The 27,259-nt window shown below is 41.7% G+C and overlaps 1 protein-coding gene across 1 annotated transcript; it reads left to right on the top strand.

The window, feature by feature from the left end:
• Positions 1-574: 574 nt before the first annotated feature.
• LOC138671714 (type-2 angiotensin II receptor-like) lies at positions 575-27,259 on the top strand. Its single transcript, XM_069759868.1, has 2 exons — positions 575-619; positions 26,225-27,259. Exon 2 carries the CDS (start codon positions 26,255-26,257, stop codon positions 27,257-27,259), a length of 1,005 nt encoding a protein of 334 aa, XP_069615969.1. The 5' UTR covers positions 575-619; positions 26,225-26,254.

The raw sequence follows: 27,259 nt of genomic DNA, 5'->3' as shown, positions 1-27,259 counted from the left end.
GTAAGAATCTTTTTTGTAGGGATATCGTTTGGGGTAGTAGTTTCTAAAAATGTTCCCCTGGAAAAAAAGATTTACATTTTCTTATAAGTAGTAAAGTACTGGTATGTTGTAACGATGCATACAGGGAGAAAATTAGTAATTAATAAAGACTATTATAATACTCCTCTTCAATGATCTTGTACTCTCTATCTCTTTTGACAAGCCCCATTAATGACATAAAAACCGTTCCCTGAGCACTCAGATGAATCATCCATGAACACTACATACTACATAAATTACTTACAGGGAGGGCTTCTTATTGCTGTAGGCAGACAGATACACTCCACCCAGATGCTGATAAGTCCAGTGATCGACCCTAACACAATCAAAGTGGATGTCAGGTTGCTAGATGTCTAGGAAAGTTCTGCACTGTTCATAGTAGACAGAAGCATTCATGGAGGATGATGTTGCTCTCATACAACACTGTGGAAAAATCCTGAAGCCCAACTCTATGTGTACTGTACATATAATCCTTATGGAAGTCTATTGCAAACAAAGCTCTGTATTCAGCTGTTGTCACTGTTCAGACAGGATGTCTGGAAAAAACTGACTGCCCATAGAAGTGATTCCAAGGGATTTGGTAAGTTTTTTTGTTTATAAAATGCATATATTTTCGGTAAAGAAACATTTCCAGGACGTTATGTGTCAGTAATGATGATGCAGGAAGGTATAATTGATTTTGAATACTTATCTTCTGATAAGTTGTAATTTTATACAATGGTAGGTAACTCACTGCTGCTACTGTAATCACGATGGGTACAAATATCACTATTCTAGCCAAATAATTATTACTGTAGAGTGCACTCGAAATGTCAACTACAGCAGCCACAGAAAATGAACACCAGCTAGAAAACTTTCTTTGGAGTATGTGACGTTTTCTTACCTAAAAATGCATTATTACAGCCATGTACAGTATGTAAGTTTTTAATTACGTACATGCTTCAATGTATAACATGATATAGTGTACAAATACAGATAGATAGATAGATAATATATAGATATTAGATAGAGAGATACAGTAGATAGATAGCAGCTATGCTGTCCAAATTGATGTAGTCAATGTTGCACACATCTTAGCATATACAGTGCTGCTGTATTCTTCTTTTGTGTGTATATTATGCAATCTAAGGCTTCTTTCACACCTCCGTCGGTACGCGGCCGTCGCTAAGCGTTGGCGCGACGTACCGACGGACAGTGGTGATTTTCTGCACAACGTGGGCAGCGGACGCAGTGTTTCAACACGTCCGCTGCCCAGAGGCATGTTTTATAACTGTTAGATTTATGGTTGTGGCGGGTGAACTTTAATGAATTGGCTAATTTGTTCATTAATTTAATAAGTGCATTCTATCATTCTACAGGTCCTTCTCAAAAAATTAGCATATAGTGTTAAATTTCATTATTTACCATAATGTAATGATTACAATTAAACTTTCATATATTATAGATTCATTATCCACCAACTGAAATTTGTCAGGTCTTTTATTGTTTTAATACTGATGATTTTGGCATACAACTCCTGATAACTCCTGTGCACGGTGGCTCTGGATGTTTCCACACCAGACTCAGTCCACTGCTTCCTCAGGTTCCCCAAGGTCTGGAATCGGTCCTTCTCCACAATCTTCCTCAGGGTCCGGTCTCCTCTTCTCGTTGTACAGCGTTTTCTGCCACATTGTTTCCTTCCAACAGACTTACCATTGAGGTGCCTTGATACAGCACTCTGGGAACAGCCTATTTGTTGAGAAATTTCTTTCTGGGTCTTACCCTCTTGCTTGAGGGTGTCAATGATGGCCTTCTTGACATCTGTCAGGTCGCCAGTCTTACCCATGATGGGGGTTTTGAGTAATGAACCAGGCAGGGAGTTTATAAAAGCCTCAGGTATCTTTTGCATGTGTTTAGAGTTAATTAGTTGATTCAGAAGATTAGGGTAATAGGTCGTTTAGAGAACCTTTTCTTGATATGCTAATTTATTGAGACAGGTTTTTTGGGTTATCAGGAGTTGTATGCCAAAATCATCAGTATTAAAACAATAAAAGACCTGACAAATTTCAGTTGGTGGATAATGAATCTATAATATATGAAAGTTTAATTGTAATCATTACATTATGGTAAATAATGAAATTTAACACTATATGCTAATTTTTTGAGAAGGACCTGTATATAGCAGTGAAGCAATCTAATGCAATCTAAATTTCATATATGCAATGTTTGCATGCATATCATCTACATAGTGCTTCCATATTCTTTTGTTTCTATATTATGCAGTCATAGCAGCTTGCAGGTGTTCACACTTGCTTTATTTTGAAGTGATGGTCAGTAGTTTTTTTGTAGCATATTATTGGAGGTGGTGACTGCCTCCATATTTACCTGAGCTCCTCCCATCAGCCTATTTTTAATTATGGATGACAAAAGACTGACTGGCACTTCCAAGCTAGTGTGAACAGGTGCATACTAGGAGCAGCCATCTCCATATACAATAAACAAAAAAGTTGCACTCTGTAGTGCTAAAGCATGTCAATATGAAATATATGAAATATGAATAGCAATACTGCTTCTGGATAATAGGAAAAAACTGAGAGGCCTAGCACATAATTTGGCACCTTGGAAAGGGATATTTGGCACCCCCGCTCCCAAGTGGCTGTCCCTCACTCACCCTGCCGGTCCTGTGCTGATGTATATGCAGGGAGCCTAGACCAATGAACAACTAAGCTAAAAGTGGGAATGGGGTGAAAAAAGATAGAAGTTTACTTATAATTCTGATGTACATGTATATAAGATACTGCTATGCCTCTGCCTTGACGCATTTCTCCTTCGGTGATTCATCAAGAGGCTAGTGTGTTCATAAGAGTTATAGATGCTTACAAGATGATTAGCGGCTCATGGTGGTTTGCCTGGGCTATGCAGCACTCTTAAATAAGACCCAGCATACTAAGTAACCACCTACCGTGTGAAATAATAGGTCCATGCATATCCTACCATCTAGAACACTATAGGTTAGTTGGACATGGAGAGGTTTGATTTGTCTGATGAGCCTCTCCCCCAAATCATAATAGCATATTTTTACCAACCACACACTGAAATACCTGCTGGTAAAGTCGATGCTGGGGTAGCCCATACCTCTCCCATATATTCATTGGTAAGGCACCGGATCAGTGCGATATACGATGGTATCATACTTATGTGTCAGTATACAGCATCTGCGGGGACCCTGAAGTGTCTGTGTTTCAGGTTGAAACGCACAGACGCTTACTGCGCATGCGCAAGGAGTTCACACTTCTGCTGATTGTTGGAAGGAGTTGTGTTCCAGGCTGGAGCGCATAGTCGAGAGCACCCTGGTTTATAGCAGCGGAGAGGGTGATCACCCCAATCAAAGAAGCCGTGCAGATGCAGAATACAGTGCTGGTGTCTAGAGGGTAGCGATAGGTCCATAGCTCAGGTGTCAGTCTCTGAGCAACGATGGATGATGCCACAAGTCACTGACATTCCCAGCACATTCTAGTTCAGGACTGGGTGGGTCGTAGAGGAGCCTAATGATGGATTATCAAACAAAGCATAGGGGGTTGAATAAAGCATATTAAGGCCAAGGTTTTCTTGCAGTTCATTGTCATAGATACCACATAGTAGCGTAAAACAAAAAAAGATATAGATAGGAGGCTCTTAATAGAGATATCACATGAGGTGATGCATTCTAGCTTCAGGTGAAACAATAGGATCCATTATTTAATGGGAGAAAAAGTAGCAGCAAGGTACACTCTTTACAAGAAACATGATCATGGGGTGCATTAAAAGAGGTCTGGATACACATGATGAGAGCATTATACTGCCTCTGTACAAATCCCTAGTTAGACCGCACATGGAGTACTGTGTCCAGTTTTGGGCACCGGAGCTCAGGAAGGATATAATGGAACTAGAGAGAGTACAAAGGAGGGCAACAAAATTAATAAAGGGGATGGGAGAACTACAATACCCAGATAGATTAGCGAAATTAGGATTATTTAGTCTAGAAAAGTATATAAGGGGACAATACAAATATCTCGCTGAGGATCTGTTTATACCAAGGAAGGTGACGGGCACAAGGGGGCATTCTTTGCGTCTGGAGGAGAGAAGGTTTTTCCACCAACATAGAAGAGGATTCTTTACTGTTAGGGCAGTGAAAATCTGGAATTGCTTGCCTGAGGAGGTGGTGATGGCGAACTCAGTCGAGGGGTTCAAGAGAGGCCTGGATGTCTTCCTGGAGCAGAACAATATTGTATCATACAATTATTAGGTTCTGTAGAAGGATGTAGATCTGGGGATTTATTATGATGGAATATAGGCTGAACTGGATGGACAAATGTCTTTTTTCGGCCTTACTATGTTACTATGTTACTATGTTATATAGGATCTGTTCGTTGAGTACCTTGGGGCTCAAGGATTGGACCCTAAAGTCCATTCGACTTCCTTCTGAAGGATTGTTCTATCCAAATCCCCTCCTCTAATCGAGGGTTTAACAAGCTCACGTTTTTTTATCCTCAAAAAACAGCTCTCAATGTGGGGCTAATTTTTTAACAGGTTTGGTGACAACAAGCCATAACTTATTTATGTTCAAGACAGTGCAACTGCTTTGTCTCCAGAAAAAATAGGATAATTTTTTAACTGCTTCATAAAAAGTCTTTTTGTCTCCTTAATGAAAGGTATAATTTTTGGATGGCTTATGAAAAAGCTAACACTTCTTCACTTAGTAAAGTGCAAAATGTTTAGCCCCCCCTAAAAAGGTATAATTGTTGCATCCATGTAAAAATGCCACTACTTAGTCAGTTTACGCCAACTGTCTAGAAACAACAGCAATGCATGCATTTGCTTCCATTTTTAGACTACTTATATAACGGAATTAAGATAGCTTAAAGGTTTAACCCCTTCACCCCCAAGGTGGTTTGCACGTTAATGACCAGGTGAAATTTTACAATTCTGACCAGTGTCAATTTATGAGGTACAGTGCCTTGCGAAAGTACTCGGCTCCCTGGAACTTTTCATCCTTCTCCCACATATCATGCTTCAAACATAAAGATACCAAATGTAAATTTTTGGTGAAGAATCAACAACAAGTGAAACACAATTGTGAAGTTGAATTAAATTTATTGGTTATTTTAAATTTTTGTGGAAATTCAAAAACTGAAAAGTAGGGCGTGCAATATTATTCGGCCCCTTTACTTTCAGTGCAGCAAACTCACTCCAGAAGTTCATTGTGGATTTATGAATGATCCAATGTTGTCCTAAATGCCTAATGATGATAAATATAATCCACCTGTTTGTAATCAAGTCTACATATAAATGCACCTGCTCTGTGATAGTCTCAGGGTTCTGTTTGAAGCACAGAGAGCATCATGAAGACCAAGGAACACAACAGGCAGATCCGTGATACTGTTGTGGAGAAGTTTAAAGCCGGATTTGGATACAAAATGATTTCCAAAACTTTAAACATCCCAAGGAGCACTGTGCAAGCAATCATATTGAAATAGAAGGAGTATCTTACCACTGCAAATCTACCAAGACCCGGCCGTCCCTCTAACTTTTGTCACGGGGCTACTGTGACAGAGAGGTTCTAGAGAATCGCAGCACTCTGGGCCTCGTTCACACACGATGAACAGAGGCTCTTCTCCTGAATTCTGACCTGGCTGTCTTGTGCCAGCAGGGTAGGAGTTAAACCTGGTTACTGAAGTTACTGAGAGCTTGGTCTCTCAGCTGATTTGGTTTTTGTAATCTCCGCTCCTATATAGACTCAGCTTTGACTACAACTGTTGTCAGTGATCAGTTCTGCTGCCTCGCTTGAAGTGGGAATGAGCAGTGGTGTTTGGAGCTTGGAGGTTTATCTACAGAGATTGTTGTCTGCTGTTTTGGTTGCATGTTAAACCTGTTTTCCTTCCTTGTTTTTTCCTTCTCTTCCCTTCTCTGTGTTTCCTCTGTGGTTGTGTGAGCATTTGGTGAGTTTGAGATTTTAGTTACCTTGTCTGCATACCCTGTTTAATTGTCATATTTATGCACTGGTGCAGTCCACCTCCCTTGGGGGGGGAGAGGGGGACACTGATAGGGTCTGCACAGGAGACAGGGATACGCTGGCGGCTAACCATTATAGGTACCCCTGAGATAAGGGAAAGTCAGGGCCCCATTATAGTGGCAGGGACAGGTGCAGGTCCCAGTACGCCGTCCTGCTCCTTTATCGCCGTTAACGGCGTGTAACCTTTCATCTCAAACAAGGAGAAGACTGATCAGAGATGCAGTCAAGAGGCCCATGATCACTCTCGATGAACTACAGAGATCTACAGCTGAGGTGGGACAGTCTGTCCATAGGACAACAATCAGTCGCACACTGCACAAATCTGGCCTTTATGGAAGAGTGGCGTTTAAAGTTTGCAACAAGCCACCCGGAAGACACACTAAACATGTGGAAGAAGGTGCTCTGGTCAGATGAAACCAAAATCAAATTTTTTGGCAACAATGCCAAACAATATGTTTGGCGTAAAGGCAACACAGCTCATCACCCTGAACACACCATCCCCACTATCAAACATGGTGATGGCAGCATCATGGTTTGGGCCTGCTTTTCTTCAGCAGGTACAGGGAAGATGGTTAAAATTGATGAAAAGATGGATGGAGCCAAATACAGGACCATTCTTGAAGAAAACCTGTTGGAGTCTGCAAAAGACCTGAGACTGGGACGGAGATTTGTCTTCCAACAAGACAATGATCCCAACCATAAAGCAAAATCTACAATGGAATGGTTCACAAATAAACGTATCCAGATGTTAGAATGGCCAAGTCAAAGTCCAAACCTCAATCCAATTGAGAATCTGTGAAAAGAGCTGAAAACTGCTGTTCATAAACGATCTCCATCAAACTTCTCTGAGCTTGAGCTGTTTGCCAAGGAAGAATGGGCAAGATAATTCTCCCGTGCTTCCCCCATACTCTGGAACTCTCTACCCCAACACATCAGACTTGCGCCTACCATAGAAACCTTCAAAAAGAACCTGAAGACTCATCTCTTCCGACAAGCCTACAGCCTGCAGTGATCCTCAACCTACTGAACAGCCGTACAGCCAGCTCTTCCCTCTCCTAGTGTATCCTCACCCACCCCCTGCAGACTGTGAGCCCTCGCGGGCAGGGTCCTCCCTCCTTATGTACTCGTGTGCCTTGTTATCTGCTCATGTTTAATGTATTTGTCTATATTTGCCCCGTATTCACATGTAAAGCGCCATGGAATAAATGGCGCTATAAAAATGTATAATAATAATAATAAAAGAATTTCAGTCTCTCGATGTACAAAATTGATAGAGACATACCCCAGGCGACTTGCAACTGTAATCGCAGCAAAAGGTGACGCAGCAAAGTATTAAGTTAAAGGGGCCGAATAATATTGCACGCCCCACTTTTCAGTTTTTGAATTTCCACAAAAATTTTAAATAACCAATACATTTCGTTCAACTTCACAATTGTGTTCCACTTGTTTTTGATTCTTCACCAAACATTTGGTATCTTTATATTTGAAGCATGATATGTGGGAATGCTTCAACGGAACACACTTATTCTCAGAACTTTTTTTCATGACATATTGTACTTCATGATAGTGGTAAAATTTATTTGATATGACTTGCGTTAATATGTGGAAAAAACTGGAAATTTGGTGCAAATTTTAAATTTTCAAACTTTTAATTCTTATGCCATTTAATCAATCAGAGAGATAAGTCACACAAAATAGTTAATAAATAACAAATTCCCACATGTCTACTTTACATCAGCACAATTTTTTAAACAAAATTTTTTCTGCTAGGAAATTATAAGGGTTAAAAGTTGGCCAGCGATTTCTAATCTTCCCAAGTAAATTTACAGAGCTATTTTTTTAGGGATCACATTACATTTAAAGTGATTTTGAGGGGTCTATATGACATACAATACTCCAAAATGACACCATACTAAAAACTGCACTCTTCAAGGTGCTCAAAACCACATTCAAGAAGTTTATTAACACTTCAGGTGCTAAACAGGAATTTTTGTAATGTAGAAAAAAATGAACATTTAACTTTTTCTCACAAAAAATTTACTTTAGATGCAACTTGTTTTATTTTTGCAAGGGAAACAGGAAAAAAATGTTAGTTTGTTCTGCAATTTCTGCTGAGCATGCCAATACCCCATATGTGGGGGAAAACCACTGTTCTGGCGCACTGCAGGGCTTGGAAGGGAAGGAGCGCCATTTGACTTTTTGAATGCCAAATTTGTAGGAACAATTAGTGGACTCCATGCTGCATTTGGAGAGCCCCTGGTGTGCTTAATCAGTGAAAAAACCCCACAAGTGACACTATTTTGGAAACTAGACCCCTCAGGGAACTTATCTAGATGTATTTGACATACATCTAGATAAGTTCCACATCGAACCCCCAGGTGCTTCACAGAAGTTTATAATATTGAGCAGTGAAAATAAAAAAAAACATATTTTCCCCACAAAATTTTTTTTGCCCCCCATTTAGCATTTTAATAAGGATAACAGGAGAAATTGCACAATACAATTTGTTGTGCAATTTCTCCCGAGAACTCTGATATCGCATATGAGGGAGAAAACTACTGTTTGGGCGCACAGCAGGGCTTGGAAGGGAAGGAGCATCATTTGACTGTCACGCTTAGACACGGGGAAAATCTGGCGGATCACACAGCACACAAATAAGATGGATGGAAAAAGGACAGGAAGACCCTAATAGCAGGTAGTGAGGGATGGGACACTTCCTGACACCAACCTGTGCCTGTCCCTAAACTCCCCTAACAACCTATGCGGGTCCTTCCCCCACCACTGTCACATGCCTAGTCCCTGACTGTAACCTCAGTATAACCTGGCTAGTGCACTGGCCAGCAAGGATGCTAGCTTCACCACTGTTAGCGTCGCCGCTCCTACTCACCCCTGCCGCTTCACCTCAGGGTCCCGGCGCACTCGCTCTGCTTCCCCAGCGGCTACGCAGGCGTCCTGGCTTCTCCAGAGGGTCCACTCTAGCTCCACCTTCTTGGTAGCATCACAACCACTGCAGATGGTAAAAACACAGGGGAAGTGAGAAACACAGGACAGACAAAGAACAAGGAATAAATACTCAGCTTCAGGCTCTGCTGCTAAGAACAACAGGGGGCAGAGTTGGTGTATGTCTCTCCCTTAGACATCTATCCACCCTGACAGCAAGGGCCATGATAGCCTCCAATGACCTTAGAGTAGCATATTGCCCCAGAGAATCCTAAAGCGTAGTTGACAGACCCTGACAAAAATGAATCCTAAGGGCAAGGCCATTTCACTGAGTTTCAGTGGCCTATGTCTGGAACAGTACTCCTCAGCCGGCCAGCCCCCCTGCTTGATCTTACGGAGTTTGAACTCAGCCACGGAGACACCATCAGGATCCCCATACACCAGCGTCAAAGCTGCATGAAACTCATCCACCGACCGCAAAGATGGAGAGTCAGTTGGCAGGATGAAGGCCCAGGACTGGGGATCACCCTTAAGAAAGGAGACTACAATCCTCACTCCTGGTTCCTCACTCCCTGAGGAATGAGGTCAGAACCTGAGGTACAATTTCCAGGCTTCCTTAAAAACCATAAATTTATCTTTCCCTCCAGAGAACATGTCAGGGACAGGTCCCGGTTGAGCCTGGGCATGAGCCGAGACCTAGAATCCAGACATAAGCTGAATCTGCTGCACCACCTGTGACTGAAACTCCATAACCTCATCCAAGAGGGTCTGGATCAGGCATGGAAAAGCCTCCGCTTAAGCCATAGCATCTCATGAAAAATAATACGGTTGATAATAATGTCAAGCTCGGACACGGGTAAGTCCGGCGGATGACACAACACATAAATACGACGGGATGGAAAATGGACAGGAAGGCCCTAACAGTAGGGAGCAAGGGATGGGATACCTTGTGACACCAACCCGTGCCTGTCCCTAACCTCCCCTAATGCCTTATGGGGGTCCTTCCCTCCCTGACCCCGTCACGTGCCTAGTCCCTGACTGTCACCTCAGTATACTAGTCACTAGCGTCACCCGTGTAGATGGTAAAAACATTTGGGAAGTGACAGACATAGATAAAGGAATAAATATTCTGCTTCAGGCTCTGCTGCTAAGCTCTAAAGCAGCATAGAATATGGCACCAGGAATCCAAACTCCCATAGCAGCATAAACACCACCGACACAAGAGAGCTCCTCACTCCAAGATGGTCTGCATAGAATAACTCTATTACCGATGATCAGCTGATGGGTCATGTGACTATTTAACCCCTTTACCCCCAAGGGTGGTTTGCATGTTAAAGGGAACCTGTCACCCCCAAATTCGAGGGTGAGCTAAGCCCACCAGCATCAGGGGCTTATCTACAGCATTCTGGAATGCTGTAGATAAGCCCCGATGTATCCTAAAAGATGAGAAAAAGAGGTTAGATTATACTCACTCAGGGGCGGTCCCGGTCCGGTCCGATGGGTGTCATGGTCCGGTCCGGCTCCTCCTAACTTCATCAGATGATGTCCTCTTCTTGTCTTCACGCTGCAGCTTTGGCACAGGCGTACTTTGTCTGCCCTGTTGAGGGCAGGGCAAAGTACTGCAGTGTGCTGGCGCCGGGCCTCTCTGACCCTTCCCGGCACCTGCGCACCGCAGTACTTTGCTCTGCCCTCAACAGGGCAGACAAAGTACGCCTGCGCCGGAGCCGCAGCGTGAAGACAAGAAGAGGACGTCATCTGATGAAGATAAGAGGTGCCGGACCTGACCGCGACGCCCATCGTACCAGGACCGCCCCTGGGTTAGTATAATCTAACCTCTTTTTCTCATCTTTTAGGATACATCGGGGGCTTATCTACAGCATTCCAGAATGCTGTAGATAAGCCCCTGATGCTGGTGGGCTTAGCTCACCTTCGATTTTGGGGGTGACAGGTTCCCTTTAATGACCGGGCCAATTTTTACAATTCTGACCATTGTCCCTCTATGAGGTTATAACTCTGGAACGCTTGCATGGATCCTGGTGAATATGACATTGTTTTCTCGTGACATATTGTACTTCATGTTAGTGGTAAAATTTCCTTGACAATTTTTGCGTTTATTTGTGAAAAAAATGGAAATTTGGCAAAAATTTTGAAAATTTTACAATTTTCCAAATTTGAATTTCATGCCCTTAAATCACAGAGATATGTCACACAAAATACTTAATAAGTAACATTTCCCACATGTCTACTTTACATCTGTACAATTTTGGAACCAAATTTTTTTTTGTTAGGGAGTTTTAAGGGTTAAAAGTTGACCAGCAATTTCTCATTTTTACAACGCCATTTCTTTCTAGGGACCACATCACATTTGAAGTCACTTTGAGGAGTCTATATGATAGAAAATACCCAAGTGTGACACCATTCTAAAAACTGCACCTCTCAAGGTGCTCAAAAAACACATTCAAGAAGTTTATTAACCCTTCAGGTGTTTCCCAGGAATTTTTGGAATGTTTAAAAAAAATGAACATTTAACTTTTTTTTTTACAAAAAATTAACTTCAGATCCAATTTGTTTTATTTTAATAAAGAGTAACAGGAGAAATTGGACCCCCCCCCCCACAAGTGACATCATTTTGGAAAGTAGACCCCCTAAGGAAGTTATCTAGATGTGTGGTGAGCACTTTAACCCACCAAGTGCTTCACAGAAGTTTATAATGTAGAGCCGTAAAAATAAAAAATCATATTTTTTCACAAAAATGATTTTTCGCCCCCAAATTTTTATTTTCTCAAGGATAACAGAAGAAATTGGACCCCAAAGTTGTTGTGCAATTCGTCCTGAGTATGCTGATTCCCTATATGTGGGTTTAAACCACTGTTTGGATGCATGGCAGAGCTCGGAAGGGAAGGACTTTTCAATGCAAAATTGACTGGAATTGAGATAGGAAGTCATGTCGCGTTTGGAGAGCCCCTGATGTGCCTAAACAGTGGAAACACCCCACAGGTGACGCCATTTTGGAAAGTAGACCCCCAAGGAACTTATCTAGATGTGTTGTGAGAATTTTGAACCCCCAAGAGTTTCACTACAGTTTATAACGCAGAACCGTGAAAATGAAAAATATTTTTTTCCCCATAAAATTTATGTTTTAGGCCCCAGATTTGTATTTTCCCAAAGGTAACAGGAGAAATTGGACTCCAAAAGTTGTCCAATTTGTACTGAGTACGCTGGTACCCCATATGTGGGGAGGGACCACCGTTTGGGCGCATGGCAGAGCTTGGAAGGAGCGCCGTTTGGAATGCAGACTTAGATGGAATGGTCTGCGGGCATCACAATGCGTTTGCAGAGCCCCTGACCTACCAACACAATAGAAACCCCCGACAAGTGACCCCACATTGGAAACTAGACCCCCAAGGAACTTATCTAGATGTGTTTTGAGAACTTTGAACCCCCAAGTGTTTCACTAAAGTTTATAACGCAGAGCCGTGAAAATAAAAAATCTTGTTTTTCCACAAAAATTATGTTTTAGCCCCCAGTTTTGTATTTTTCCAAGGGTAACAGGAGAAATTGGACCCCAAAAGTTGTTGTCCAATTTGTCCTGAGTATGCTGATACCCCATATGTAGGGGGAACTACTGTTTGGGCGCATGGCAGAGCTCGGAAGGGAAGGAGCACCGTTTGGATTTCAGACTTAGATGGAATGGTCTGCGGGCATCACGTTGTGTTTGCAGAGCACCTGATGTACCTAAACAATAGAAACCCCCCGCAAGTGACCCCACATTGGAAACTAGACCCCCCAAGGAACTTATTTAGATGTGTTGTGAGAACTTTGAACCCCCAAGTGTATCTCTACAGTTTATAAAGCAGAGCCATGAAAATAAAAAATCTTTTTTTTCCACAAAAATGATTTTTAGCCCCCAGTTTTGTATTTTCCCAAGGGTAACAGGAGAAATTGGACCCCGAAAGTTGTTGTCCAATGTGTCCTGAGTACGCTGATTCCCCATATGTTGGGGTAAACCCCTGTTTGGTCGTACGGGAGAGCTAGGAGGGGAAGGAGCACTGTTTTACTTTTTCAAAGCAGAATTGGCTTGAATTGAGATAGGAAGCCATGTCGCATTTGGAGAGCCCCTGATGTGCCTTAACAGTAGAAACCCCCCAATTCTAACTCCAACTCTAACCCGAACACACCCCTAACCCTAATACCAACCCTAACCACACCCCTAACTCCAACACACCCTTAACCCTAATCCCAACCCTAACCACACCCCTAATTCCAAAACACCCCTAACCCTAATCCCAACCATAACCCTAACCACACCCCTAACCCTGACACACCCCTAACCCTAATCCCAACCCTAATCCCAACCGTAAATGTAATCCAAACTTTAACCCTAACTTTAGCCCCAACCCTAACCCTAACTTTAGCCCCAACCCTAACCCTAACTTTAGCCCAACCCTAACTTTAGCCCTAACCCCAACTGTAGCCCTAACTTTAGCCCTAACCCTAACCCTACCTCTAATGAGAAAATAGAAATAAATATATTTTTTTATTTTATTATTTTTCCCTAACTAAGGCGGTGATAAATGGGGGTTTGATTTACTGTTTATAGCATTTTTTTGTGTTTGGCAGCTGTCACACACTAAAAGTCGCTTTTTATTGCAAAAAAATATTTTTTATGTCTCCACATTTTGAGAGCTATAATTTTTCCATATTTTGGTCCATAAAGTCATGTGAGGCCTTGTGTTTTGCGGGACAAGTTGACGTTTTTATTGATACCATTTTCGGGCACGTGACTTTTTTGATTGCTTTTTATTCTGATTTTTGTGAGGCAGAATAAACAAAAAACAGCAATTCATAAATTTCTTTTGGGGGGAGGGGGAGGTTATACCGTTTCGCGTTTGGTAAAATTGATAAAGGAGTTTTATTCTTTGGGTCAGTACGATTACAGCAATACCTCATTTATATCATTTTTTATATTTTGGTACTTTTATACAATAAAAACTATTTTATATAAAAAAATAATTACTTTTGCTTCGCTTTATTTTGAGGGCTATAACTTTTTTATTTTTTGCTGATGACGCTGCATGGTGGCTCGTATTTTGCAGGACAAGATGACGTTTTCAGCGGTACCATGTTTAGTTATATCTGTCTTTTTGATCGCGTGTTATTCCACTTTGTTTTTGCCTCTTTTTTTTTTTAAGGTGTGCAATGAAGGGGTTAACTAGTGGGACAGTTTTATAGGATGGGTTGTGTCGGATGGGGCAATACTAAATATGTGTACTTTTATTGTTTTTTTTTTATTTACATAAAAAATGTATTTATTGGAACAATATTTATTTATTTTTCTTTATTTAGAATTTTTTTTTTTTTTAATTTTACACAGTGAATTTTTTTTAATTTTTTTTACTCTTTTTAGATTGTCCCAGGGTGGGACATTGCTATATAGTGTCAGGTTACTGATCTGACACTTTGCAGAGCACTGTGTCAGATCAACGATCTGACAGGCAGTGCAGGAGGTTTGTCGGCGCCTACTCTCAGCAAGCACTGATAAGCCACCTCACTTTCAGGACCCGGAAGGAGCCCCGCAGCCATCTTGGATCTGGGCCTGCAGGGAGGAGGACGAAGGAGACGCTCGGAACAACGCGATCACATCGCGTTGTTCCGAGGGTCTCAGGGAAGCACGCAGGGAGCCCCCTCCCTGCGCAATGCTTCCCTATGCCACCAGAACGCTGCAGCCATGTTTGATTGCAATGTTCCGGGGGTTATAGTGTCGGGAGCAGTCCGTGACCACTCCTGGCACATAGTGCCAGATGTCAGCTGTAATAATCAGCTGACACCTGGCCGTCATCGGCCACGCTCCCCCGTGAGCGCGGCTGATCGCGTATGACATACTATCCTGACGAGGGTCAGATAGGCCCAGGTCACCTCAATGGGATAGTACGTCTAACATCAGGGAGGGGTTAAAGGAAGGTGGGAATGGTTACCAACCAACATCAGCTGACAAGTCTAAAATAAGCTGTCAGCAAAAGACTGGCATCAACTCTTGCTGGACCAAAATGAAAAAAACAACATTTAACCCCTTAGCGACCGCCGATACGCCTTTTAACGGCGGCCGCTAAGGGTACTTAAACCACAGCGCCATTAATTAACGGCGCTGTGGAAAAAGTGAATAGCGCCCCCCAGAGGCCGATTTTCTCCGGGGTCTCGGCTGCCGGGGGTAGCCGAGACCCCAGAGAACATGATTCAGGGGTTTTTTAACCCACCCCACATTTGCAATCGCCGGTAATTAACCGTTTACCGGCGATCGCAGAAAAAAAACAAAAACCGCGATCTCTTTTTAATTTCTCTGTCCTCCGATGTGATCGCACATCGGAGGACAGAGAAAGGGGGTCCCAGGTGGCCCCCCAATACTCACCTAGCTCCCCCGATGCTCCTCGTGGCTCCCGGTGGGTGCCGCCATCTTCAAAATGGCGGGCGCATGCGCAGTGCGCCCGCCGGCCGGCCCCGCGAGAATCTTTGGGGTCTCGGCTGCCAGGGGTAGCCGAGACCCCAAAGAGCATGATCGGGGTCGGTTTTACCGACCCCTGTTTTGCGATCGCCGGTAATTAACTGTTTACCGGCGACCGCAAAAAAAAAAAAAAGTAAAGTGTAATTCTCTGTCCTCTGATGTGATCGCACATAAGAGGACAGAGAAATAGGGGGATTCGGGGACCCTACAATACTCACCTGTGTCCCTGGATCCTCTTGCTGCTCCTCCTGGCCGCCGGCAGAAGAAAATGGCGGGCGCATGCGCAGTGCGCCCGCCATCTGTCTCCATCTGCCGGCCGGCAGGAGAACAGCAGTTGGGGCTAAAATTAGGGTTAGGGGTAGGGTTAGGGTTAGGGGTAGGGGAAGGGGTAGGGTTAGGGGTAGGGTTAGGGTTAGGGTTAGGGGTAGGGTTAGGGGTAGGGTTAGGGGTAGGGGTAGGGGTAGGGGTAGGGCTAGGGTTAGGGCTAGGGTTAGGGCTAGGGTTGGGGCTAAATTTAGGGTTAGGGTTGGGGCTAAATTTAGGGTTAGGCTTCTTTCACATTTACGTCGGTACGGGGCCGTCGCAATGCGTCGGCCCGACATACCGATGCACGTTGTGATAATTGTGCACAACGTGGGCAGCAGCTGTAGTTTTTCAACGCATCCGCTGCCCAATCTATGTCCTGGGGAGGAGGGGGCGGAGTTACGGCCACGCATGCGCCGTCAGAAATGGCGGATGCGACGTACAAAAAAACGTTTCATTGAACTTTTTTTGTGCCGACGGTCCGCCAAAACACAACTGATCCAGTGCACGACGGACGCGACGTGTGGCCATCCGTCACGATCCATCGGCAATACAAGTCTATGGGCAAAAAACATTTGCAGGATCCGTTTCTTGTCCAAAACGATGGATTGCGACGGAATGCCAAACGACGCAAGTGTAAAGTAGCCTTAGGGCTAGGGTTAGGGTTGGGGCTAAAGTTAGGGCTAGGGTTGGGGCTAAAGTTAGGGTTAGAGCTGGGATTAGCGTTAGGGTTTGGATTAGGGTTGGTATTAGGGTTAGGGTTGGCATTAGGGTTACGCTTGGGATTAGGGTTAGGTTTGGGATTAGGGTTAAGGTTAGGGTTGTGATTAGGGGTGTATTGGGATTAGGGTTAGGTTTGAGGTTAGGGATGAGATTAGGATTAGGGGTGTGTTGGATTTAGGGTTTTGATTAGGGTTATGGTTAGGGTTGACATTAGGGTTGTTTTGGGATAAGGGTTGTGATTGTTAGGGTTAGTGATTAGGATTATGGATCAGGTTGGGATTAGGGTTAGGGGTGTGTTGGGGTTAGGGTTGGAGCTAGAATTGTGGAGTTTCCACTGTTTAGGTACATCAGGGGGTCTCCAAACACGACAGCCAATTTTGCGCTCAAAAAGTCAAATGGTGCTCCCTCCCTTCTGAGCTCTGCCGTGCACCCAAACAGTGGGTTACCCCCACATATGGGGCATCAGCGTACTCGGGATAAATTGGACAACTTCTGGGGTCCAATTTCTCTTGTTACCCTTGTGAAAATAAAAACTTGGGGGCTACAATATCTTTTTTGTGAAAAAAAAATATTTTTTATTTTCACGACTCTGCATTCTAAACTTCTGTGAAGCACTTGGGCATTCAAAGTTCTCACCACACATCTAGATAAGTTCCTTGGGGGGTCTAGTTTCCAAAATGGGGTCACTTGTGGGGGGTTACTACAGTTTAGGTACATCAGGGGCTCTGCAATCGCAACATAATGCCCACAGACCATTCTATCAAAGTCTGCATTCCAAAAAGGCGCTCCTTCCCTTCCGAGCTCTGCCGTGCGCCCAAACAGTGGTTTACCCCCACATATGGCGCATCAGCGTACTCGGGATAAATTGGACAACAACTATTGCAGTCCAATTTCTCCTGTTACCCTTGTGAAAATAAAAACTTGGGGGCTACAATATCTTTTTTGTGTAAAAAAAAATATTTTTTATTTTCACGACTCTGCATTCTAAACTTCTGTGAAGCACTTGGGCATTCAAAGTTCTCACCACACATCTAGATAAGTTCCTTGGGGTGTCTAATTTCCAAAATGGGGTCACTTGTGGAGGGTTTCTACTGGTTAGGTACATCAGGGGCTCTGCAAATGCAACATAATACCCGCAGACCATTCTATCAAAGTCTGCATTCCAAAACGGCGCTCCTTCCTTCCGAGCTCTGCCGTGCGCCCAAACAGTGGTTTACCCCCACATATGGGGTACCAGCATACTCAGGACAAATTGGACAACAACTTTTTGGGTCCAATTTCTCTTGTTACCCTTGTGAAAATAAAAACTTGGGGGCTAAAAAATCTTTTTTGTGGAAAAAAAAATATTATTTATTTTCACGGCTCTGCATTATAAACTTCTGTGAAGCACTTGGGCATTCAAGGTTCTCACCACACATCTAGATAAGTTCCATGGGGGGTCTAGTTTCCAAAATGGGGTCACTTGTGGGGGGTTTCTACTGTTTAGGCACATCAGGGGCTCTCCAAACGCGACATGGCGTCCAATCTCAATTCCAGCCAATTCTACATTGAAAAAGTAAAACGGCGCTCCTTCACTTCCAAGCTCTGCGGTGCGCCCAAACAGTGGTTTACCCTCACATATGGGGTATCGACGTATTCAGGAGAAATCGCACAACAACTTTTGTGGTCTAATTTCTCCTGTTACCCTTGTGAAAATAAGAATTTTTTGGCGAAAAGATCATTTTTGTGTAAACAAAAGCGATTTTTTATTTTCACGGCTCTACGTTATAAACTTCTGTGAAGCACTTGGGGGTTCAAAGTGCTCACCACACATCTAGATAAGTTCCTTAAGGGGTCTAGTTTCCAAAATGGTGTCACTTGTGGGGAGTTTCCACTGTTTAGGCACATCAGGGGCTCTCTAAACGTGAAATGGCGTCCGATCTCAATTCCAGCCAATTCTGCATTGAAAAAGTCAAACGGCGCTCCTTCACTTCTAAGTTCTGCGGTGCGCCCAAAAAGTGGTTTACCCCCACATATGGGGTATTGGCGTATTCAGGAGAAATTGCATAACAAAATTTATGGTTACATTTCTGTTTTTACACTTGTGAAAATAAAAAAATGGTTCTGAATTAAGATATTTGCAAAAAAAAGTTAAATGTTCATTTTTTCCTTCCACATTGTTTCAGTTCCTGTGAAGCACGTAAAGGGTTAATAAACTTCTTGAATGTGGTTTTGAGAACCTTGAGGGGTGTAGTTTTTAGAATGGTGTCACACTTCATTATTTTCTATCACATAGACCCCTCAAAATGACTTCAAATGTGATGTGGTCCCTAAAAAAAATGGTGTTGTAAAAATGAGAAATTGCTGGTCAACTTTTAACCCTTATAACTCCCTAACAAAAAAAAATTTTGTTTCCAAAATTGTGCTGATGTAAAGTAGACATGTGGGAAATGTTATTTATTAACTATTTTTCGTGACATATCTCTCTGATTTAAGGGCATAAAAATACAACGTTTGAAAATTGCAAAATTTTAAAAATTTTCGCCATATTTCCGTTTTTTTCATAAATAATCGCAAGTAATATCGAAGAAATGTTACCAATAACATGAAGTACCATATGTCACGAAAAAACATTCTCAGAATCAGAGGGATCCGTTGAAGCGTTCCAGAGTTATAACCTCATAAAGTGACAGTGGTCAGAATTGCAAAAATTGGCCTGGTCATTAAGTACCAAATTGGCTCTGTCACTAAGGGGTTAAATTACAGCAGAACCAGAGCTGCCATAAATCTCAAAATGAATTGTGATATTGACTTTTTGAACGCAAAATTTGCTGGATGGCATACACCCACGAGTACTAAGAGAACTAAGTAATGTAATAGATAAACCATTATTTCTTATTTTTAGGGACTCTATAGCGACAGGGTCTGTTCCACAGGACTGGCGCATAGCAAATGTGGTGCCAATATTCAAAAAGGGCTCTAAAAGTGAACCTGGAAATTATAGGCCAGTAAGTCTAACCTCTATTGTTGGTAAAATATTTGAAGGGTTTCTGAGGGATGTTATTCTGGATTATCTCAATGAGAATAACTGTTTAACTCCATATCAGCATGGGTTTATGAGAAATCGCTCCTGTCAAACCAATCTAATCAGTTTTTATGAAGAGGTAAGCTATAGGCTGGACCACGGTGAGTCATTGGACATGGTATATCTCGATTTTTCCAAAGCGTTTGATACCGTGCCGCACAAGAGGTTGGTACACAAAATGAGAATGCTTGGTCTGGGGGAAAATGTGTGTAAATGGGTTAGTAACTGGCTTAGTGATAGAAAGCAGAGGGTGGTTATAAATGGTATAGTCTCTAACTGGGTCGCTGTGACCAGTGGGGTACCGCAGGGGTCAGTATTGGGACATGTTCTCTTCAACATATTCATTAATGATCTGGTAGAAGGTTTACACAGTAAAATATCGATATTTGCAGATGATACAAAACTATGTAAAGCAGTTAATACAAGAGAAAATAGTATTCTGCTACAGATGGATCTGGATAAGTTGGAAACTTGGGCTGAAATGTGGCAGATGAGGTTTAACAATGATAAATGTAAGGTTATACACATGGGAAGAAGGAATCAATATCACCATTACACACTGAATGGGAAACCACTGGGTAAATCTGACAGGGAGAAGGACTTGGGGATCCTAGTTAATGATAAACTTACCTGGAGCAGCCAGTGCCAGGCAGCAGCTGCCAAGGCAAACAGGATCATGGGGTGCATTAAAAGAGGTCTGGATACACATGATGAGAGCATTATACTGCCTCTGTACAAATCCCTAGTTAGACCGCACATGGAGTACTGTGTCCAGTTTTGGGCACCGGTGCTCAGGAAGGATATAATGGAACTAGAGACAGTACAAAGGAGGGCAACAAAATTAATAAAGGGGATGGGAGAACTACAATACCCAGATAGATTAGCGAAATTAGGATTATTTAGTCTAGAAAAAAGACGACTGAGGGGCGATCTAATAACCATGTATAAGTATATAAGGGGACAATACAAATATCTCGCTGAGGATCTGTTTATACCAAGGAAGGTGACGGGCACAAGGGGGCATTCTTTGCGTCTGGAGGAGAGAAGGTTTTTCCATCAACATAGAAGAGGATTCTTTACTGTTAGGGCAGTGAGAATCTGGAATTGCTTGCCTGAGGAGGTGGTGATGGCGAACTCAGTCGAGGGGTTCAAGAGAGGCCTGGATGTCTTCCTGGAGCAGAACAATATTGTATCATACAATTATTAGGTTCTGTAGAAGGATGTAGATCTGGGGATTTATTATGATGGAATATAGGCTGAACTGGATGGACAAATGTCTTTTTTCGGCCTTACTAACTATGTTACTATGTTACTATGTTACTATGGAATCATTAGCAGATGCCATATCCCATATGGAAAGCTCTTGATGTGCCTAAACAGTGGAAACCCACTACAAGTGACCCCATTTTAGAAACTAGACCCCTCAAGGAATGTGTTTAGATGTGTGGTGAGCACCTTAAACTCCCAGGTGCTTCACAAAAGTTTATAATGTTGAGCCTTGAAAGTAAGAAAAAAAATCAAATTTTCTAAACAAAAATGTTATTTTAGCCACAATTTTTTTTATTTTCACAAGGATAGCAAGAGAAATTGGACAATACAATTTGTTGTGCAATTTCTTTTGAGTATGCCGATACCCTATATGTGGGGGGAAACTACTGTTGAGGCACAGTGCAAAGCTCAGAATGGAAGAAGTGCCATATTGGAGTTCAGATTTTGCTAGAATGGTTTGAGGGTGCCATGTCACATTGGCAGAACCCCTAAGGTGCTAGAACAGAAACACCCCTATAAGTGAACTAATTTTACAAACTACACCTCCCAGTGAATTCATCTAGGGGTGCAGTTATCATATTAACACCACATTTGCCTCACAGAATTTTATACCATTGAGCGGTGAAGAAAGAATAAATTACATTTTTATCACTAAAATGCTGTTTTGGCCCCAAGTTTTAAATTTTTGTTCAAAATTTTTTACAGCAGACTGAGGTCCATTTTTTCCTGAGTACGCAAATATCCTACATGCAATAGGGAAATACTTTTCAGGCACAAGGCAAAGCTCAGAAGGGAAGTAGCACCATACCATAGTCCAGATTTTACTGTTATGGTTTGATGCTATGATCCACTGGGAGAGCCCCTGATTTGCCAGAACAGCAGAACTTTCCATAAGTGACCCCATTTTACAAGCTACACCTCTCAACTAATTCATCTAGGGGTGCAGTGATCATATTTACACCAAAGGTGTGTCACAGAATTTTATACCATTGTAGAGTGAAGAAAAAATAATTACATTTTGACCACCAAAATTCACAAGTTCTACTGAATGTAGAAATATCCTATATATGGCTATACAGTACTGCTATCCACACTGTGAGACTAGGGACGGACGGAGTGCTATTTGGCTCCTGCATCGCAGATTTTTCTAGAATAATTTGTGGACTTCATATACAGAGGCACTAAGTGGTAGAAGAGCAGAATCCCTCCATCAAGTGACCCCATTTTGGAAATTATACCCCTTTGGGAATTTATCTATGGTTGTAGTGACGATGGCTATTTTCCAGAAACAATCAGCAATGTTGCCAAGTGAAAATTGCAAACTGCCGTTGTAGTGACCAGTACCTATTAGTGACCAGTACTTTATGTCCAGCTCATGCTTCTGGAGACAGGAACCCATAAATTAGGCTGGCTCTCATCGCTTCAGAAATGCCAAACATATGGAAGCTAAAGTGGGGGAAATAAGTATTTGATCCCCTGCTGATTTTGTAAATTTGCCCACTGACAAAGACATGAACAGACTATAATTTTAAGGGTAGGTTAATTTTAACATTGAGAAATAGAATATCAAAAAATAAATTCCCGAAAATCACATTGTATAAATTATATAAATTTATTTGCATTTTGAAATGAGAAATAAGTATTTGATCACCTACCAACCATTAAGAGTTCTGGCTCCTACAGACCAGTTATACTCTCCTAATCAACTTGTTACCTGCATTAAAGACAGCTTTCTTACATAGTCACCTTTTTTTAAAAAAAAAACTCTTGTCCACAGACCTAATTAATCAGTCAGACTCTAACCTCTACAACATGGGCAAGACCAAAGAGCTTTATAAGGACATCAGGGATAAGATCATAGACCTGCACAAAGCTGGAATGGGCTACAAAATCATAAGTAAGATGCTGGGTGAGAAGTAAACAACTGTTAGTGCAATAGTAAGAAATGGGAAGAAGTACAAAATGACTGTCAATCGACAATTAATCTGGGGCACCATGCAAAATCTCACCTCGTGGGGTATCCTTGATTGTGAGAAAGGTGAGTGATCAGCCTAAAACTACATGGGGAAAACTTGTTAATGATCTCAAGGCAGTTGGGACCACAATCACCAAGAATACCATTGGTAACACATTACACCATAAAGGTTTAAAATGCTGCATTGTCCGCAAGGTCCCCCTGCTCAAGAAGGCACATGTGCAGGCCCATCTGAAGATTGCCAACGAACACTTGGATGATTCAGTGAGTGATTGAGAGAAGGTGCTGTGGTTAGATGAGACAAAAATTGAGGTCTTTGACATTAACTCAACTCACCGTGTTTGGAGGAAGAGAAATGCTGCCTATGACAAAAAGAACACCATCCCCACTGTCAAGCATGGAGGTGGAAACATTATGTTTTGGAGGTGTTTCTCTGCTAAGGGCACAGGACTCCTGCACCGCATTAATGGGAGAATGGATGGAGCCATTTACCATAAAATCCTGAGTGACAGCCTCCTTCCCTCCGCCAGGACATTAAAAATGGGTCATGGCTGGGTCTTCCAGCAAGAAAATGACCCAAAACATACAGCCAAGGCAACAAAGGAGTGGCTCAAAAAGAAGCACATTAAGGTCATGGAATGGCCTAGCCAGTCTCTAGACCTTAATCTCATAAAAAAAGTATGGAGGGAGATGATGCTTCGAGTTGACAAGCAGCATCCTCAAAATCTTAATGATTTAGAGATGATCAGCAAAGAGGAATGGACTAAAATTCCTCCTGACATGTGTGCAAACCTCATTATTAACTACAAAAAACGTCTGACTGCTTTGCTTGCCAACAAGGGTTTTGCCACCAAGTATTAAGTCTTGTATGCCAGAGGGATCAAATACTTATTTCTCACTGCAAAATGCAAATACATTTTTAAAATATATACAATGTGATTTTCTGGATTTTATTTTTGATATTCTATCTCTCATTGTTAAAATTAACCTACCCTTAAAACTATAGACTGTTCATATCTTTGTCAGTGGGCAAATTTACAAAATCAGCAGGGGATCAAATACTTATTTCCCCCACTGTATATATGGGGCTCAAAACGGAGGATGCATTTGGTTTTGGGAGCGCAGAATTTCTTTTGGAGGTGAGGAGCCATTTTGCTTTTCCAGAGCCTTTGTACTCTACCAGTAACGTGGAAGCCCCTATATTTCCGTCAACAGATTATGGACCTGAGTGGGGACTTGCTTTTTTTGTGTATTGAGTCGAAGCTTTTGTTACTAACATTTTACATAACGTTTGGGATCACATTTATCCAGTGCTCTACACTGAGCACTTACTTTGGAGTTTCCATCTAAATCTCTAAATGACATGATACAGATGAAATGCCCGAGGGAGTCATTCACCATAATAAGGCATCAGAGTTAATCTGGACTCAGTCTGGCCTCTGTTCAGCTGTGTTTTTCTTTTCAGATGTGCACAAATCTGTGGCTGACTGCACTTTTATGCATTCCTAATAAAAAGAGGACACTGCCGGATCACAGGTCAGATGGTGTCCACAGCTCCTCCCTCTGCTTCATTATAGGGAATCCTCCGATGGGGGTTTCGTCTGAATCAAATATTTCAGAGATTTATATGGAAACCCCAGTGTAAGCAAGCGCTTAGCGCAGAGCGAAGAATACATGTGAGCCAAGCCTTACTGCGATCTTTGGGAGACAGAATGAACAAATCAAACAGCAGTTGAAAAATTGGTTTTATTTATTTTTAACGCCATTCCTCATGTGGTATAAGGGATTAGGCGACTTTATTCTTCGGTCGGTGCGATTACATCGATACCAGATTTATACAGTTTTTTTTGTTTGGCAGCTGTCACACACTAAAAGACACATTTTATTGCAAAAACGCATCACCATATTTTGAAAGCTATAATTTTTCCATATTTCATCCTACAGAGTCATGTGAGAGCTCGTTTTTTGTGCGACGAGATTGGAATCATTTTCAGACACATGACATTTTTTGATCACTTTCTATTCTGATTTTTGGGAGACAGAATGAATAAATACCAGCAATGAAGGTTTTTTTTTTTATGTTGTTTTGTGTGTGGTAAAATTGATAAGTCAGCTTTATTCTTCAGGTCAGTATGATTACAACGATACCACATTTATATAGTTCTTTTATGTTTTGGCAGTTTAACACAATAAAAGCTATTTTATAGAAAAAAAAAATATTATTTTGCATCACTTTATTCTGAGAGCTATAACTTTTTTATTTTTCCGCTGTCTTGCTTTTTGCGGGTAAAGCTGACGTTTTCAGCAGTTCCTTGTTTATTTATATTCGCCATTTTTCCACTTTTTGTTTTGTTGTTTGGTATGATGACAAAGCACTGTTTTTTTTGCCTTCTTTTGTTCATTTTTTATGGTGTTCACTGAAGAAGTTAACTAGTGGGACAATTTTATAGCTCGAGTCATTTTGGATGCGGCAATACCATATATGAGTACTTTTATTGTTTATATATTTTTTTCATAAAAATTTTCATCTTCAACTTGTTTTAACTTTTTTACTTTGTTTCATTAGGGGATTTTCATTTTTTGCTTGCTGATCGCTTGTATAGCAAAGGGATACAGTAGCATCCCTATGCTATGCAAGCTGTCATCACTGCACTGACAGTCAAACTTGCATCATCATACTCTGATCATGCTCAAGTAACTTTACTAGCTCTGGTGACCCGGATGTCGTCATGACGACATAGGGTCACCATGCAACGATAGGGACACCGCGATGACGGGGTTAAAGTGCATTTAGGGGTTTAAAGTGGCGAGAGTGGCGAGGGATCGCTACTGGCACTGAGAATCAGCTGACACCTGATGGTGTGCGCAAAATCGAATGTACATATCCATACGTCCCAGGTCAGTAAGCACCAGGTGACCTGGACATATGTAACATAGTAACATAGTTAGTAAGGCCGAAAAAATAAATTTGTCCATCCAGTTCAGCCTATATTCCATCATAATAAATCCCCAGATCTACGTCCTTCTACAGAACCTAATAATTGTATGATACAATATTGTTCTGGATATGGATACGTCTAAGGTAGGAAAGGGGTTAATAATGCAGTGTGATGTTAAACGTGCTGTTGGTTACCATTAGTTTTACCCTAGTGAGTTAGGTTCAAGTCATTTGGACATTAAAAAAAGTGTTTGCATTACAGAACCCAAAACAGTGTATTTTTCTACCAGGAATAATTCAAATGTAAACAGCATACAGTGTATACTTATATTGGTATTTCCTGTTATGTTGTTTGCCATATGTTATTTACTTATAGTATGTGGTAAAATAACCTTTCCTTGTGCTTTCCATAAAAATACACTCACAAACTAATTTTCTTTCAGGTTTTGGGCCACTGGTTCTTCTCTCTGATCATGGATGTGTTATCTTCAAATGCAACAACCGGATCACTTCATGTTATATTCCAGAGTCCTAGTGCCATTGACCGGACAAACTGCTCACATCTGAAAAATGTTGCTTCCTATCATTTCGTTCTTATTCCTGTACTGTACATACTTATCTTCCTTATAGGGATTGTTGGAAACATGATCATACTTGTGGGTCTGTCATGCTGCCTACACAAAAAGTCAGTGGCCAATATTTACATTATGAACCTAGCCATCGCTGACTTGCTTTTTGTTGCCACGTTACCACTCTGGGCAGTAGATATTTCTGGAAAATATAAATGGATCTTTGGTTCTGCGATGTGCAAATTCTGTGGTACAGTGTCATCAATAAACATGTATGCCAGCATTTTCTTACTCACTTGCCTCAGTATAGACCGTTACTTTGGTATTGTGCATCCAATGGAGTCCATAAACAAGCGGACTCTTGCCAAGGCAAAAATTGTTACCGTTCTCATTTGGGTTTCAGCTTTTGTGATGAGCATCCCTTCAATGTACTTCCGACAGACGTACTACTCTTACTATTCTCACCACATTGTCTGTACCATGAGGTACCCATCAAACAGCTTGTTTTGGCCAATATTTTTGGACTCAATGAAGTATGTAGTTGGGTTTGTGATACCTTTTATTATACAAGGCATCTGTTATTATATGATATATAAAATCATTCTGAATTCTGCTAAGAATAAGGTGAAGAAAGCCAAAAGTGATAACATTTTAAGGGTTGTGGTGTCTATGGTGCTGGCCTTCCTGATATGCTGGCTGCCACTGCACATTATGAACATCTTCAAATTGTTAGCTCGCTTTGGAATTATTACTAACTGTGGGACTATTAATAATCTCAATGTTTTTATACCATTCTCAATTAGCATTGCCTTTTCCAATAGTTGTATCAATCCCATCCTTTACTATTTTGCCAGCAACAGATTCCGAAGCCAACTAATAAAAACATTAAGAGGGTCATATAGTGCATAA

The sequence above is a fragment of the Ranitomeya imitator genome, chromosome 3 (genome assembly GCF_032444005.1).
Source record: "Ranitomeya imitator isolate aRanImi1 chromosome 3, aRanImi1.pri, whole genome shotgun sequence".
NCBI lineage: Eukaryota > Metazoa > Chordata > Amphibia > Anura > Dendrobatidae > Ranitomeya > Ranitomeya imitator.
The sequence above is the reverse complement of the archived record's forward strand: the minus strand, read 5'-3'. Positions and strand labels throughout refer to the sequence as shown.